The following is a 14,810-nucleotide window of genomic DNA, read 5'->3' on the forward strand; positions in this document are numbered from 1 at the left end:
TTGAACAGTGACAAAAAGAAGCCCCACGATTAAAATGAAGTCATTATATTTTTTATGTTATTTTGTTGAAAATTCAATAACTTTAGGTTTCAAATCAAACATGTATGTCAGTGGTTAAAGCATGTTCAACATATTTCATATGTTATGAATGATTAATCATTAATTGATTACTAATGCAGCTGACTATCGATTAAAGACATTGCATAAGTCAAATTCTCAAGGCCTTTGCACACAGTCTGTTTCTCGTTTGAGTTTTTTTTTTTTTATCCGTCATTAAAAAACATCACACACAGAAACCTTGTGCACTGAGTCTGATGCCTTTATTATTCCATCAGCTGTGTGAATTCACAGTGTGAGGTGCTGCTAGAATCAAGAAAAGGGTCTTGATCACCACCTTGAGACATTCATTAGTGTCACTGTACCTGTTCCCACGTAGACCTGTGGCCTTTGGGGCCTCTGAAGGTCTGTGGCCTCACGTTGACCATCTCACTCAGTAGGTAATCCAGCAGGGGTGGACATGATGAACCGATCGACGAGGACTCTCTGTGTGCCGTCGACTGCCAAGTTTGAATTAGTGTCAGCTGAGCAGGGACAGCAATCTGCAGTATATATATTTTATTTGTTTTGCTTTTTACTTCAACTTTAGTCAGAATCAAACATAATACAGTAAGAATAATGTATATAAGTATCAAGCATTATGCTTTCTGACCAGCAGTGGTGCATCACGCTAATAGTCACAGTAATATACATTTAGCCTGTCTGACTAATCTCAGCCGTAAGGCTCTTTGCCTGATATCCACCGGCTTCACAGACATCCATCCCCAACCCTCACAAACACACACACACACGCACACACACACACACTGCAGACTTATTATTATTGACAAGAATTTACAAAAACAAGAGGAAGCCAGTCGTCTTCTTGACGATGGGAAAACACATTCAAATTGTAGTTTAAATGAATGAGAGATTCAGAATGGCTAAAAGTTTTTGTGTCTGAGTGGTTCTCGTTGTCTCTGTGATGCTTAAGGTGATGGTCTTGTTAGGTAAAGAGCCTTAAAGGCTAAGAATAGTAGGTCAGGCTAAATCCATACAGTAAAAGCTCCCCTGTGGTCTCCATAAGGTGACTACAGAGCTGCGTTGACACAGTTTGTCTTTCTTCTTGTTTATGAGTCAAGCTAATAAAGGAAACAACACCAGGTCCTGAAGTGGATCAGAAACATGTGGAAACATGCACACAGTTTTTGGGGTTTATTTTAATATTGAAGGACATAAAAGGTGACAACAATTAATTTACATATCCTGCTCTTGCATTCATGTTCCTTCTTTCTGCAGTTATTTTCTTTATCGCCCACGTTCAGATGACCTCTCGTAACAGTATTCTGGGTTTTGAACCCGGCAACACAGCGATAAGTCAAGTTAACTGTCAAGTTATGTGTCTAAAACGTTAATGTTTTAGACACATAACAAGATATCTCATGACTCTTTCCATGTAGAGCAGTTACAGATGAAACTAAGAGAAGGTTAATAGATTTACAGGTGAAGCCTTGACTGACTGTACATGTGTGCACTGATCTCTACTGACATCAAGACAACACGCTCAGATATCTCTGTCACTTGGCTCAACATGAGGAGATTTCTTGTTTCGTAGCAAAAACAAATTCACAGCTCAGTCTCCACGTTTCTGAAAACCACAGATACGTCCAAGGAGTCAGACGGGATCATGGCGTTACTACAGCCAACACGACCGAGTCACACCACTGGATCATTTTAAGGACACCTGGAGACATTCCCAGTTGTTTTTGTGGCGACCAAAACCAACTAATTTCCACGGGAAGTCGGATCATCTCCATCTTTAATCGTGGTGACCGAGACAGGTATTTTAAACCAAACCATGATGTTTTATTGATACTAACCAAGTGGTTTTTGTGCCAAAACACAGCGTTGTGACAAGACAAAAATAAAATACAATGTAACCGAAACAAACAGAAAGTTGCAGCATAAAGAAATGTTGAGTTTGAACTTATCTGTGGTTTTGCAGGAACGTACTGAGCTAACATTTATTCTGGTGATTGGGTTGCAAATTCAACACCGTAAAGTTTGGAGACATAAAAATTAACAAAAAAAAAATCAATACTCAAATAATAAATCATCAATACATTTCAGATGTTGACTACTTTGGCCGAATCGTTTTTCATTGTTGTCTGACATTTCTCTGCAGGCGTGGAGCTGTAATATAACAAACTAGCCTACCACATCTTTCACAGAGAAGCTGCCTGTCTGTATGTGTCACTGTGTGATCTGTTGAGACTGTTGAGCTTTAGACAATTAGTTTGTCATTTTGGTAAAAACACAGCCAGGAGATGGTTAGCATAGCATAGCTTAGCATTAAGACTGACTTTTGTTCAGATTAAACAAGATGCAGTAAACTTTAGAGATGTTGTTCGTATCTGTCAGCAAGAAAGTGAACAAGTATAAGAAAGCATGACTGCAGATAGTTTCATCAAATAGCCATTAATCATGGCCGACTGGTGGCAAACGTCTTGCTAAACTGGTAACAAAGCGATACAGACAGTTCTGATAAATCTGGAAAAGAAATAAAAAACACATAATAAAACTAAACTTGTTGCTACAGAGTGAATCCTGTCAGTTAAATCTTCAGCTGATGGGTATAAACCTGCACCCACTGTCAATATATATCAACAAAAAGTCTTTATTCTATTTTTATCACATATCATACAATGAACAAAGTAGTGAAACTGCATTTAACTGTTCTCAGAGGTCTGGCAGTCAACAAACAGCCCCCAGGAACCAGCTGCAGATCAGAACCAGTTCACTGGTCAAAGGTTCTGATGGGAGAATTAAACCCGTGCAAGCAAAGCAGGTTACAACCGGCTCCAAAAACAACACCTGACCCGCTTTGAATCCCAGCCAGGATTCAAACTCAGGACCTGTGAAGCAGCAGTGCTAACCACTGAGCCACAGTGCTGCCAGTGTATCACCTGTAAAAGCTGATGATCCACAGATGTACCAAAGGGGAAATGCTCAGCTTCATGTAGAGTGGGTTGGGTCTGGTTGCGATCTCCATGCAGCAGTTCACAGATGTTAAAAAACACTTCAGAGGAAAGACTCTTTGTCCTCACACTTGGTAGAAGATGAACAGGAGATGTTTCTCTCAGAAGAGACAGTGATGATCATTCAGGCTCAGAATCCAGGCATGTTTTTATGTCCTACAGCTGAGATCAGAATCTCCCAGACCAGAAAACAAAACGCAGATTATTCCATTGAATAATCACAAAAGCCACAAACCTGCTGTGAAACGTCATCTGATGAGGCAGATCTGTGACTTATTGTCCAATCAGTGAACATAAAACAACATAATGTACAACAACTGTACATTATGACGTCAGGGTTTCTTCTCCTGCTGTTCCATGAACCACCCACATGGTCCGATGTCCAGTTTGAGCTGATCCATCACCCAGGGGTCCTTCTCAGCCCCTTCGATAAACTCCTCCAAAGAAATCCGACCTGGGGAACAGAGTCAGAGCGATCAGAGCAGTTTAATTCATCAAGGACAAGAGGAAACAAGAAGAAGTGCAGGAAGGAGCTGGAGGATTGGTGTTGGTACTCTGTGTTATGATCAACTTTGAACTTACTGTCATTATTCTTGTCCACCAGTTCAAATATTCTGTCACAGATGTCTTGGATGTTCACCGTGATACTTGGATTGTTTTGCCTCTTTATCCTGGAGATGATCTGAGGAGATGGAGAAAACAAAGGGACAAAACAACAAGCTGCTTACAGTTCAGATACTCGAGAGAGGAAATCTGGAAAAGGTAAAAAAGTTAAAGGCCCCAAAAACCTTTTTTCTCTATCAGCTCTCATCAGATCGTTTGTGACAAAGTCTGATTATTTCACATGAATGTGTGTGTGTTCATTGGAGTGATGTCACACGCTTCCATGCACCAATCAGGATTTAGCAATATTTGAATCGAAACTGAATCCAGGACAGTGTTTGGGGACTTTTGCCTCCGCACCGGCGATAGTCGTGGCCTGAGGCAGCATGTTTTCAGGTCCGTCCGTCTCATTCTTGTGAAGAAGACGTATCAGGAACACCTGGAGGGACTTTCTTCAAATTTGGCACAGATGTCCAAATGGACTCAAGGATGAACTGATTAAAATTTGGTGGTCGAAGGTCAAAGGTCGCATTGATTTCAGGTCTGAGCGCCATATCTCAGGAACGCCTCGAGGGAAATTCTTCAAATTTGGGACAAAATACTTGACTGATGTTGATCTTCAGGTGATTGTCGTTGCACCTTGTGATGAAGCTCTCTGGAACTAATTCACTGGACTCATACACGTCAACATCGTGATACCTTCGATTTCACCGAGGACTTTATTTACCCTTTAATTTAATTCCTGCAAAGCCTTCACTACATATATTATATGAGTCTGGACAGACATGGACATGCTGTCTGGCCGCTGTCAATCAAATCTGATCCAACCACACACACAGTCCTGATGAAGATGATTCACACATGTGAAAAAGAGGGACATTCTCTGGATGTTGAAGCAAAAGGTTCAAACAGTTGATTCTCTTCTTGAAAATAATAATGTTTTTATGACTGAATACTTACTGTAACGATGTGTTTCACTTCCTGTCTGTCCAGGCAGCCATTTCCATCTCTGTCATAAACCTTAAAAGACCACCTCAGTTTGTCCTCGAGTTTCCCACGAAGAACAAGATGCACCGCTGCAACATATTCCATGAAGTCTATGTGACCGTCCTGAGAAGAAAACAGCTGATTTAATGCAACATTTCGGCAAAAACTGACAAATACTGAAGCTCGACATCACAGCATCATGTTATCAGTGATGATGTCAGACGTGAGACGGCGCTACATTACCTTGTTTGTGTCAAAGGATCGGAAAACGTTTTCCATGTACGCCATTTCTTCCGCTGTGGAGCTGCTGTTGATTCCAAAGATCCTCTTGAATTCGTGCAGGTGCAGATTTCCACTTGGACATTCGCTCGCAAACTTACGGTAAAGTTCTTGGATGTTTTGAAGAGTCACCTCATGTTCTGCGTCACTCTGTGTTTGACCCATGATTTAAAACACTAAATAAAGTCGCTAAGATGATGAAAAACCTACACAGAAGTTGTGAATCATGTTCGTCACGGTGCTCGACAGCTCGTCTCCCCAGCAGTCTTCTCTGAGTGGGCTATTTCAAGGCAACCTGCTGCACAAATCCAATTGACTTTTCAGTGATCATCTCCAAATCCCACTTGAGAATTTTTCAGATTTTGTATTTCCTCCAGTGTGAAAAGTAACTCCACACCCCCTGAACAAGAGGCTGATTCACTGTCTTCTCAGCATTAATGAATTTGCTCATAAGCGACAGCTCCTGTGGCTCTTTGACAGCAAAGAAAGCGAAGAGTGGATTGCCCCCCGGGGGACCAAAGGCCACCGCCGAGCTCTCAGCGGGATTAAAGGACACATGACGTCAAAGCCGGAGCGTGGTCGATCCACTGAGGTCTGCCTGAACACAGTTTACCCTCCTGAGCTGCTGAATGTCGGATAGATGCTAAAGCAGTCTTTGATTGTTATCCAGCCGATCTGCACCTGTTCTGACTGCAAACACAATGCATATAAATATAAATATAAATACAAATATGGATTATTTTAGCATAATTGTGGTGTTTTGTGTGTGTGTTTGATGAAATTATCTTAAAGGAACAGTTCAACCCCAAATATAAACTCAGTCATCATCTCCTCCCTCCATGCAGATGAAAGTCAGGTGAAGTTTCGTGGTCCACAAAACCTTTCTGGAGCTTCACAGGTGTCGCGATCAGAAAACTGCTGGGGGCGCCAAATCGCACAAAATGACAATTTCTACATAATGTCACTTTAAATAGACTTTCATCAATGTTCAGTCGTCCCCATCTCATCACTCTGGACTGTGGCAGAACCAAGATCTCAGGTAACATAACACCTGATGTGTCCTCCCTCCTGGTCTCCATTATATCTGCCCCAGACCAGCCTGACCTGATGACTGATGTTCGTATGCACCACCCCTCATCGATCCACCCACAACACTCACCTGATTTCAGTGGAGCTTTTATTATAAACTGGTGTGACGTGAACAAAACCAGTGAAATTAAAACAAAAGGAGTTCTTGTTTTCAGCCACTGGTATGTAGATCTGTAGATCTGGTTCAGTGAGGCAGTCATCCCACACATTGTTCAGATGTTTCCTCCTGCACAGATTTCACCAGCAAGATTCAGTTTACAGAGCTAAATATTTGTTAGATTATGTTCTCATGTTCTCAGCAATGTTGTCTTCACTCCAGATCACCTGAACTCCTGCAGACAAACTGATCAGCAGCCAAGACTTAACTGTGCAGACTTAACCTCGGAGGATTACTTGTGTGTCTAAAGCTGCGGGGCGTAGGATTTATAGGATTTATAGGACTCGAATATTTCTGACTTCAGTGACACCAAGTGGCAGAATTATAAAAAAAAACATTCAGCAAAACAATTCAAGACAACACAGCATGAAGCGTGTATAAAAATAATTTTAATAACAAAATAAATGCACATCTTAAACAGATACAGCATGACTTTTCACTCTCACCTCAAAGAAAAATGTTCTGCAGTATTTTTGGAGCCTCGTTGCTGAATCGTTTATGGATTGAATGGGTTTATTTATCAGATGACAGTTTGTTGACACAATCTCACTTAATAAATATTAATATTCTGATATGTACAATGGGTCAAATGATTACTGATATGAAAAGAACTGCCCATGGTGACAAAACCGCACTCATATAGGAGCGTTTTAGTATCTCTTAGCTCGTGTCTTGGTTTGAGTCCACGACACTGGCTGGTTCGGTTCTGTCCCGCCGTTCCTGTCGACACCACAGCACCAGCCCGTCACCAAATGTCAGACACAGTTAGAGACTATCTGGTGAACATTGTTGGTGAAGCCCAATCAGAGCTAAAAGAGAGCAAATATTGTTTTTTTTTTAAAATATTGTTTGTGATTATTGAACGACCACAAACATAACTTGTTGTTTTAACATGTTTTCTCTGTTTTCTGCTGTAAAAAGGCAACTGTTTGCTAATGCAGTCATTATAACACAAGTTAGATGCCACATACATTACATGACGTCTGCTTCATTACTTTACACCGATTTTTGACGCTGCACAGAGAACCTTTAAATAGATGAACAAATAAATCATAAGCCGATCAGCCACAACATTAAAACCGCCCGCCTAATGTCGTGTGCCCGTCGTGCAGCCGAGGCATCTCTGTATTTTGAGGCAGGATCTTGGGGCGGATCCTTTCTGTGGGTTGAGAAGTGGAGCCTCGGTGGATCGGACTTGTTCCGGCTCGTCCCTCAGATTGTTGATCAGATTGGGATCTGGGGAATTTGGAGGCCGGGTTGACACCTTGAGCTCTTGTCACGTTCCTTGGACCATTTCTAAACATGCTGAACAGTCGCCACTGTCACCAGGAAGCACTGCTGCCATGAGGGTCTCCAGCTGTACTGAGAGCGGTGGTGCACGTCGAAGTAGCATCCAGATAATGTTGGACCCAGTGTTTCACATTGCATTGTAACAAGATGTTGTGGCTGATCGCTATTAGCTCTTTCCATTGCAGTCGACTACAGCCGGACATATACTGGCTTCAAACGGTGCATTCTTGTATGTGTTATATTTGCCTGCGTCCGTTTGGACGAGCACATACTCAGAAATCAACTCTACGTCAGCAGCAGCTGGGACAACGATGACAGACTGAGATATATAAGCAACTATGTTCACGATGCAGCTCGATGTTTGTCTGCAGGAACACATGGTTAAAAATCAGGTTTATCTCCAGCCTCACATTTCAGAACTACTCATTCACTTGACATAAGAGCAAAGACAAATATATCTGTATATGGTCATAAATATGTATAAAGTGAAAGCATTTTATAATAATAAATAACCTAATAACAATAACCAATTATGTCACATAAGTAGTGATTTGTTGATTGATTTTTGGGGTTTTGTTGTCAAGTTCACTTTTTAATTTTGGGCTTTTTTTTCTTTTTTTTTTTTTTTTTTACAAATCCCACAGTCCTAAACCAAAAACACATACAATAATAATTAATGTAATTAATAACAATAACAGAAAATGTTCTCAGTCTTCTTCTCAGGAGACAGTAGCTTCCTGTCAAACAGACCACAGACGTTCAGCGAGGACCTTTGGACCAGCAGCCAAACTCACTGCAGACCTGCAGCCGTGAAAACTGAGCTCCAGCTGTGAGTCACAGGGAGCTCAACATGGAGACGCAGGTAAAAAAAACCCTGACACAGCAAATCTGTGTTAGCCTCAAACAAAAACCTGTGGGCGGTGAACCCACTCCGACAGACATCATGGAAACTTCCCACAGTTCTGGACGACCCAGCCGGTGGCGTTGACGTCCAGCTTGAGCAGGTTCAACACCCACTCGTCCTTCTGAGCTCCCTCCATGAACTCGGACAAAGTTATCTGACCTGTGGGACACAAAAACAACAAAAAGTCTGATCCAAATTACTGTGTTTATGACTTCTGATCTGGTGCCAGGATAATCTTTCTAAGTTCCCATGTGAGGATTGTACAACGTTTAAAAAAGATTGAAACTACACTATAAAAACACAAACATGTAACAATCACAACATACTGCGTTGTTCCTGTTTCCTGTTAACTGATGCTGACTGTGAACGAACTCACCGTCGTGGTTCTGGTCCACCAGCTCAAAGATTCTGTCGCAGATTTCGGACGGCGTCATGTCGACGTCACTGCGCTGGAGCTTGATCTTGTGAATAATCTGTGAGAGAAACATGAACATTGTCAGTGATGAGGTGCTTCAATAACCTGACCTCTGCACGACATACAGTTTGTCACACTGTCATTGATTGTTGAGGCACGTCTGCTCTGAAGGTTGTTAAACGATTGTTAAAGTGGAGGAAACAGTGAGTGGACTGTGGCCCTGACCCTGTCATAACAAAGTCTATCTGTAGTGATTTCTACTGAAGAGTATTTGGGCCAGGAGTGAGGGAAAGACGACGTCACACAGCTCATGTGAACGCCTCAACAAAAAGCCCTGCGTGTAGATGAACTGGTGAAACTATTGCAGAGCAGCTTCAGTAACAAAGACATTATTTCTCTTTGAGCTCATAAACACAGTGTAGTTGTCAGTATGAGGACTCTGAAGAGATTGTTACGCGACACACAGAACATCATACTCCAAGAATATAGTAACGGCAGAGACCGGAGGCTCGGGCAGCTCGCAGCTGTCAGCCGCTCCCGGACCTGGACCTGATGGACCAGAAGAGTCGACTTCATTTCCACATCTTCACTTTTTCTTGAAGTGCAAAATGAAAAAAAATTAAAAATCCTCCTCTCATTTTTTTCCTCACCCTCTTTTTTTAATTTTAATTAATTAATCTTTTTTTTTTTTTTTTTTTACATTAAATTAATATTTATCCACATTTATTGAATAGATGAAACTGTTACAGGTAATCTGTATAAAGTAAATTTCTCTGTTTTTACATAAAGCCCAAAAAATGAACAAGATCTCATGTAAAACTGTATTTTAACAACAGAAAACGAATGTTAAATTACGGTAGTTTTTTCTGTTTTTTTTAAATTTTTTATTTACAGTGTAGGAGATAGAGAGGAGGATGCCAACCCTCCTAAAATCACCTCCTGCTGATATGATAGTTGAATACCTCACACATCAGGGAACAAAACCTGATATCACCTCTCAGAGCGTGAGGACAGTGGGCTAATTTTGTGTCTGAATTCAGAGGCTTACTGTTAATTCCACCAGAGATGTTCACGTCAAGAATAGCCCTCAGAGACCATCGTCTCCTCGCCTCACCTCATGTACAGTGAAGCTGCAGTACATGGCCCCCGACCCTAAGCCCTGTTGCCAAGCGTGTACTGTAATCTGACTTCAGAGGATTTGTGTTATGAAACCTAACACATGAGCTCAACTTTGATTTTTTAGTCTCATTCCCAGCTCGTCAGATAACGACGCTTTGGGATACAATGTCAGTTTTTGACGAGTTTGGAACGAGACTCAAAAACACCTTTTCTTACAAATAGCACCTGGAACAGGGAAGTCATCTGTATAATAAACTGTTTGTATCTGAAATGTCTTCTCTTACCCTGATGAGCCGTTTCACTTCCTGTCTGTCCAGCTTGCCATTCCCGTCCTTGTCGTACATCTTGAAGGACCACTTCAGCCTATCTTCAAGATTCCCTCTTAAGATCAAGTGAAGTGCTGCTACATACTCGATGAAATCCAGCCGGTTGTCCTGTAAGCAAACAATGCAGAGTTTTATTCACAAAGGAACTAAAAGTCTAATTCTTCGACGAGAATCTGCTGCGTCTTTTACCCGATTTGTGTCAAAGGAGTGAAAGATCGTCTCGATGTAAAGAGACTCCTCTGCAGAGCTGCTCTGCACACCGAAGATCCTCTTGAACTCGTGGAGGTGCAGGGCTCCGCTCGGACACTCCCTCATGAACATGATGCACAGCTCCTGAATCTGAGCCAGATCCATCTCCTCATTGTGGCTCTCTTCTTGTCCCATGTTCGGTTGATTCCTGTGATAAAAGATGTCCTGATGAAACGGTTTGTTGGAGTGAAAGTTTGTCTCCTGTCGGTCTGCAGGTCTCTGAGGTATCTGCTCACACGCTCCAATCCAACTGGAGAGCTTTGCAGCAGCGAGCAGTCGCTCTGAGCAGACTACTCAGAGGTCAATCTGATTAACCTCTTAATCATTTGACCTTCGGCCAGCGAGGCGTTCTCCAAGTAGGTCTGGAAATCTGGCAATACTGTCATCACCGAGCGCCAAAACTTGTGATTAATGTGGTTTCGACTTAATCATCTAATAGGTAGAGTCAATTAAAAAGGCTGGAGTTGATGTGAGCGGTCTGTCTGCAGAAACGCTCTTTGATTTGTTGAATTTCTTACTTTAGCTTCTCTCCTGAGTGACCGAACAGAGCGAAGGCAGGACAAGATTATCAGGCAGATCAAAAGTTTATTATTTATAGCACTTAACTACTGCTCCTCTGTTCCCCGAGCAGCATTTCAAATCCCTACTGAACCTAATATGATAATGAGGCGGGCGTTTCCATGTACATCGAGGGCAGGGATTGGTCCTGAGTGTGTGTGTGTGTATGTGTGTGTGAGTTATTTTTACCAGCTGACAGGTAATAAATAGGTGAGCAGAAGCTTGTGTCTTGTGTGTTTGGACACCTACTGGAGGTTAAAGGTAAAACATAAACAAATATACACTCCATTATAATTATTAAACGGGCAGAATGTAGTTTTTGAAAGAAAACCCAAACTGAGAATTTTAATATTTAGAATATTAATGAGGTAATAACACAAAATTTTCTCCATGAATGAATAAACAAGCTGTTCTCAGAGGAACGCTGCTTGAAGCTAGAAAGGTGGCAGGATCCGCCACATATAAACACAGTAAAACAGTATAAAGTGTGTCGTCCTTTGAGGTCAGTTTGTTTATTCAGTTTATTCAGTCATGAAAACAAAGAGTTTGTTTATTTATTTTGTTTAGGCAGAAAAAAAATCAGCCAATAAAGATCTTTCTCCGCTCATGAACATTTCTTCACCAAAACTACAGACTGCTCCTTTAATGACGTCATCTTGTGCCCTCAGGAATCTGTGCCAGCTGCTGTTTAACTCGTAGTGGATGAAAACAAGCTTATTTTCTTTGGATGATTTTTCTCAAAGTTTGGTTAAAACTCAAAATACATTTGGATGAAAACTTGACTGCAGACACACTCGAACATTTACAACATGAAACTTTCAGTAAACAGAGCTCAGATCCACAGAGCTGCTCCTCGTCCTGGAATGAAGCAAAGCTTGATGACCGCTTCCTCCTTCCTCCTCCTCCTCTCACACAGCAGCTCCACTCTGTCAGTGTATTTCCTCGTTCCCTCCCCTTCAGATCTACAGTTTTTTTTCAGACAGTCGATGTACTGAGAGGTGAAATGGCGCAGAGAGCAGTTCAGCTGGACCAAGAGACTTTCTCTTGTCCGATCTGTTTGGATCTACTGAAGGATCCGGTGACTACTCCCTGTGGACACAGCTACTGCAAGAACTGTATTAAAGACCACTGGGACACAGAGGATGAGAAGGGGATCCACAGCTGCCCTCAGTGCAGGAAGAGCTTCACACAGAGGCCTGAGCTGCTGAAAAACACCATGTTAGCAGCTTTAGTGGAGGAGCTGAAGAAGACTGGTTTCCAAGCTGCTTCTGCTGATCACTGCTATGCTGGACCTGAAGATGTGGCCTGTGATGTCTGCACTGGGAGGAAACTGAGAGCTTTAAAGTCCTGTCTGGTCTGTCTGGCCTCTTACTGTGAGCAACACCTGCAGCCTCATTATGAATCAGCTCCTTTGAAGAAACACAAGCTGGTGGAGCCGTCCAAGAAGCTCCAGGAGAACATCTGCTCTCGTCATGATGAGGTGATGAAGATGTTCTGCCGTACTGATCAGCAGTGTATCTGTTATCTCTGCTCTGTGGAGGAACATAAAGGCCACGACACAGTGTCAGCTGCAGCAGAGAGGACTGAGAGGCAGAGAGAGCTGGAGGGGAGTCGACAAAACATCCAGCAGAGAATCCAGGACAGAGAGGAAGATGTGAAGGTGCTTCAACAGGAGGTGGAGGCCATCAATCGCTCTGCTGATAAAGCAGCTGAGCACAGTGAGAAGATCTTCACCGAGCTGATCCGTCTCATGGAGAAAAGACGCTCTGATGTGAAGCAGCAGGTCAGATCCCAGCAGGAAACTGAAGTGAGTCGAGTCAAAGAGCTTCAGGAGAAGCTGGAGCAGGAGATCACTGAGCTGAAGAGGAAAGACGCTGAGCTGAAGAAGCTCTCACACACAGAGGATCACAACCACTTTCTACACAACGACCCCTCACTGTCAGCACTCAGTGAGTCTACACACTCATCCAGCATCAATATCCGTCCTCTGAAGTACTTTGAGGATGTGACAGCAGCTGTGTCAGAGGTCAGAGACAAACTACAGGACGTCCTGAGACAGAAACAGACAAACGTCTCACTGACAGTGACTGAAGTGGATGTTTTACTGCCACAACCAGAGCCCAAGACCAGAGCTGACTTCTTAAGATATTCACATGAAATCACACTGGATGCAAACACAGCAAACACAAATCTGTTATTATCTGAGGGGAACAGAAAAGCAACAAGAGTGAATCAACCACAGTCTTATTCTCGTCATCCAGACAGATTCACTTACTGGGTTCAGGTCCTGAGTAAAGAGAGTCTGATTGGACGTTGTTACTGGGAGGTGAAGCGGAGAGGGGGAGGGGGTGTAGCAGTCGCATACAAGAATATCAGGAGAGCAGGGAAGTCAAAGGAATGTGCATTTGGATTCAATGACAAATCTTGGAGGTTAGATTGTGAAACAGATAGTTATGAGTTTTATCACAACAGTGTCGACACTCCCGTCTCAGGTCCTCGGTCCTCCAGAGTTGGAGTGTACCTGGATCACAGTGCAGGTATTCTGTCCTTCTACAGCATCTCTGACACCATGACTCTCCTCCACAGAGTCCAGACCACATTCACTCAGCCTCTCTATGCTGGACTTCTTGTTTATCCTGGAGTCACTGCTGAGATCTGCAGACTCAGATAGACTGAAGTCATTTCAGGGTCAGTGGGTTAAATTCTGTGTTTCATTTCTTCAGACTTGTTTTGTTTCCATCATTGTTGCTGAGAGCTGATTGTTGTGTCATCTCTTCACCTGTCAATCAAACCTTGTGGGCGGTACTTTGACGTCTTCTTGTTGTTGTGTAAATGTTTGAGTGTGCTCAGGCGGCGCTCCTTCCTGTATCTGTTCAGCCTCAGAGGCTGTCACTGCTCATGATGAGCTCAGTTCACATGATCATAATCAATCAGGAGATCAGTCCTTATTTGCTTGTACACAGCTGAGATTCTGCTCCGACAAACTGATGAAGTGAAGAATAAATTCAACATGAACCTTTATCACGTTCAGCTTTTTAACATTATTGTGAAAAAAAACCCTGATTCATCTTAAAATGTGTTAAAAACAATCAGAAAGTTTCCATCATTCATGTTGTTGTCAAACAACAGTACATTCATCCTACTCATCATTTCCAGTGGAGACTCTTCAAGTTAGAAAATTAAATCGGTCTGAAAATGAAAACTACAAATTTAAAGTTTAATCAACATTAAATGAATAAAACTTGATACTTAAATTGATTTGAAAAGATAAGTTGAGTCCACTAAATTGTGTAATGACTTAAAGGTTGTGATAAAAATAACTACTTAAAGTAGAGTATGAAGTACTTATTGAAGAGAACGACTTGAGTGTTGAGTAACTTCAGAAATAAAATAAAGGAAATAAAAAACATCAGGCACTCTACTGTCTTTATTTGAAGTGGATCTGACTGATCTGATTAATTCAACCACAGATGGTCTTCTTTGGGTAAAGGTAAAGAGATGAACACACATCTGTATTTATTTGTAATGAAACATTTCCTGATTAGATGAAATGCAACATATACACCAGGACAATACTCACAGTTTGTACATGTAAGTGTGAACAAAATATGACATCATCATCACACTTGTTGTCTCGTATATTATGATCCGGAAAATGAATCAGCAAAGTGTGTGTATGTGCATAATAGAGCATGTCTGTTATGGCAAAAAGTAAATATAAAGAGTGTCAACATGTTAGTGTCCTTAAACTTTGATGAGT

General features: G+C 41.9%; 3 protein-coding genes across 3 annotated transcripts; 1 reads left to right on the forward strand and 2 right to left on the reverse strand.

Moving 5' to 3' along the window:
* Nucleotides 1–3,406: 3,406 nt before the first annotated feature.
* LOC311255645 (guanylyl cyclase-activating protein 2-like) lies at nucleotides 3,407–5,108 on the reverse strand (the record flags this gene model as incomplete). The annotated part of the gene is made up of 4 exons (XM_084350281.1): nucleotides 3,407–3,528; nucleotides 3,657–3,756; nucleotides 4,638–4,787; nucleotides 4,908–5,108. 4 exons carry the CDS (start codon nucleotides 5,106–5,108, stop codon nucleotides 3,407–3,409), a joined length of 573 nt encoding a protein of 190 aa, XP_084206407.1.
* Nucleotides 5,109–8,420: 3,312 nt separating this feature from the next.
* Nucleotides 8,421–10,627, reverse strand: LOC311259148 (guanylyl cyclase-activating protein 2-like; the record flags this gene model as incomplete). The annotated part of the gene is made up of 4 exons (XM_084356068.1): nucleotides 8,421–8,542; nucleotides 8,760–8,856; nucleotides 10,202–10,351; nucleotides 10,433–10,627. The coding sequence occupies 4 exons, from the start codon at nucleotides 10,625–10,627 to the stop codon at nucleotides 8,421–8,423; spliced, it is 564 nt and encodes a 187-aa protein (XP_084212194.1).
* Nucleotides 10,628–12,053: 1,426 nt separating this feature from the next.
* Nucleotides 12,054–13,900, forward strand: LOC311261691 (tripartite motif-containing protein 16-like; the record flags this gene model as incomplete). Its single annotated transcript, XM_084360540.1, has 1 exon — nucleotides 12,054–13,900. One exon carries the CDS (start codon nucleotides 12,054–12,056, stop codon nucleotides 13,719–13,721), a length of 1,668 nt encoding a protein of 555 aa, XP_084216666.1. The 3' UTR covers nucleotides 13,722–13,900.
* Nucleotides 13,901–14,810: the final 910 nt, after the last annotated feature.

Source organism: Pagrus pagrus (assembly GCF_965226575.1).
Source record: "Pagrus pagrus genome assembly, chromosome: 1".
Classification (NCBI taxonomy): domain Eukaryota; kingdom Metazoa; phylum Chordata; class Actinopteri; order Spariformes; family Sparidae; genus Pagrus; species Pagrus pagrus.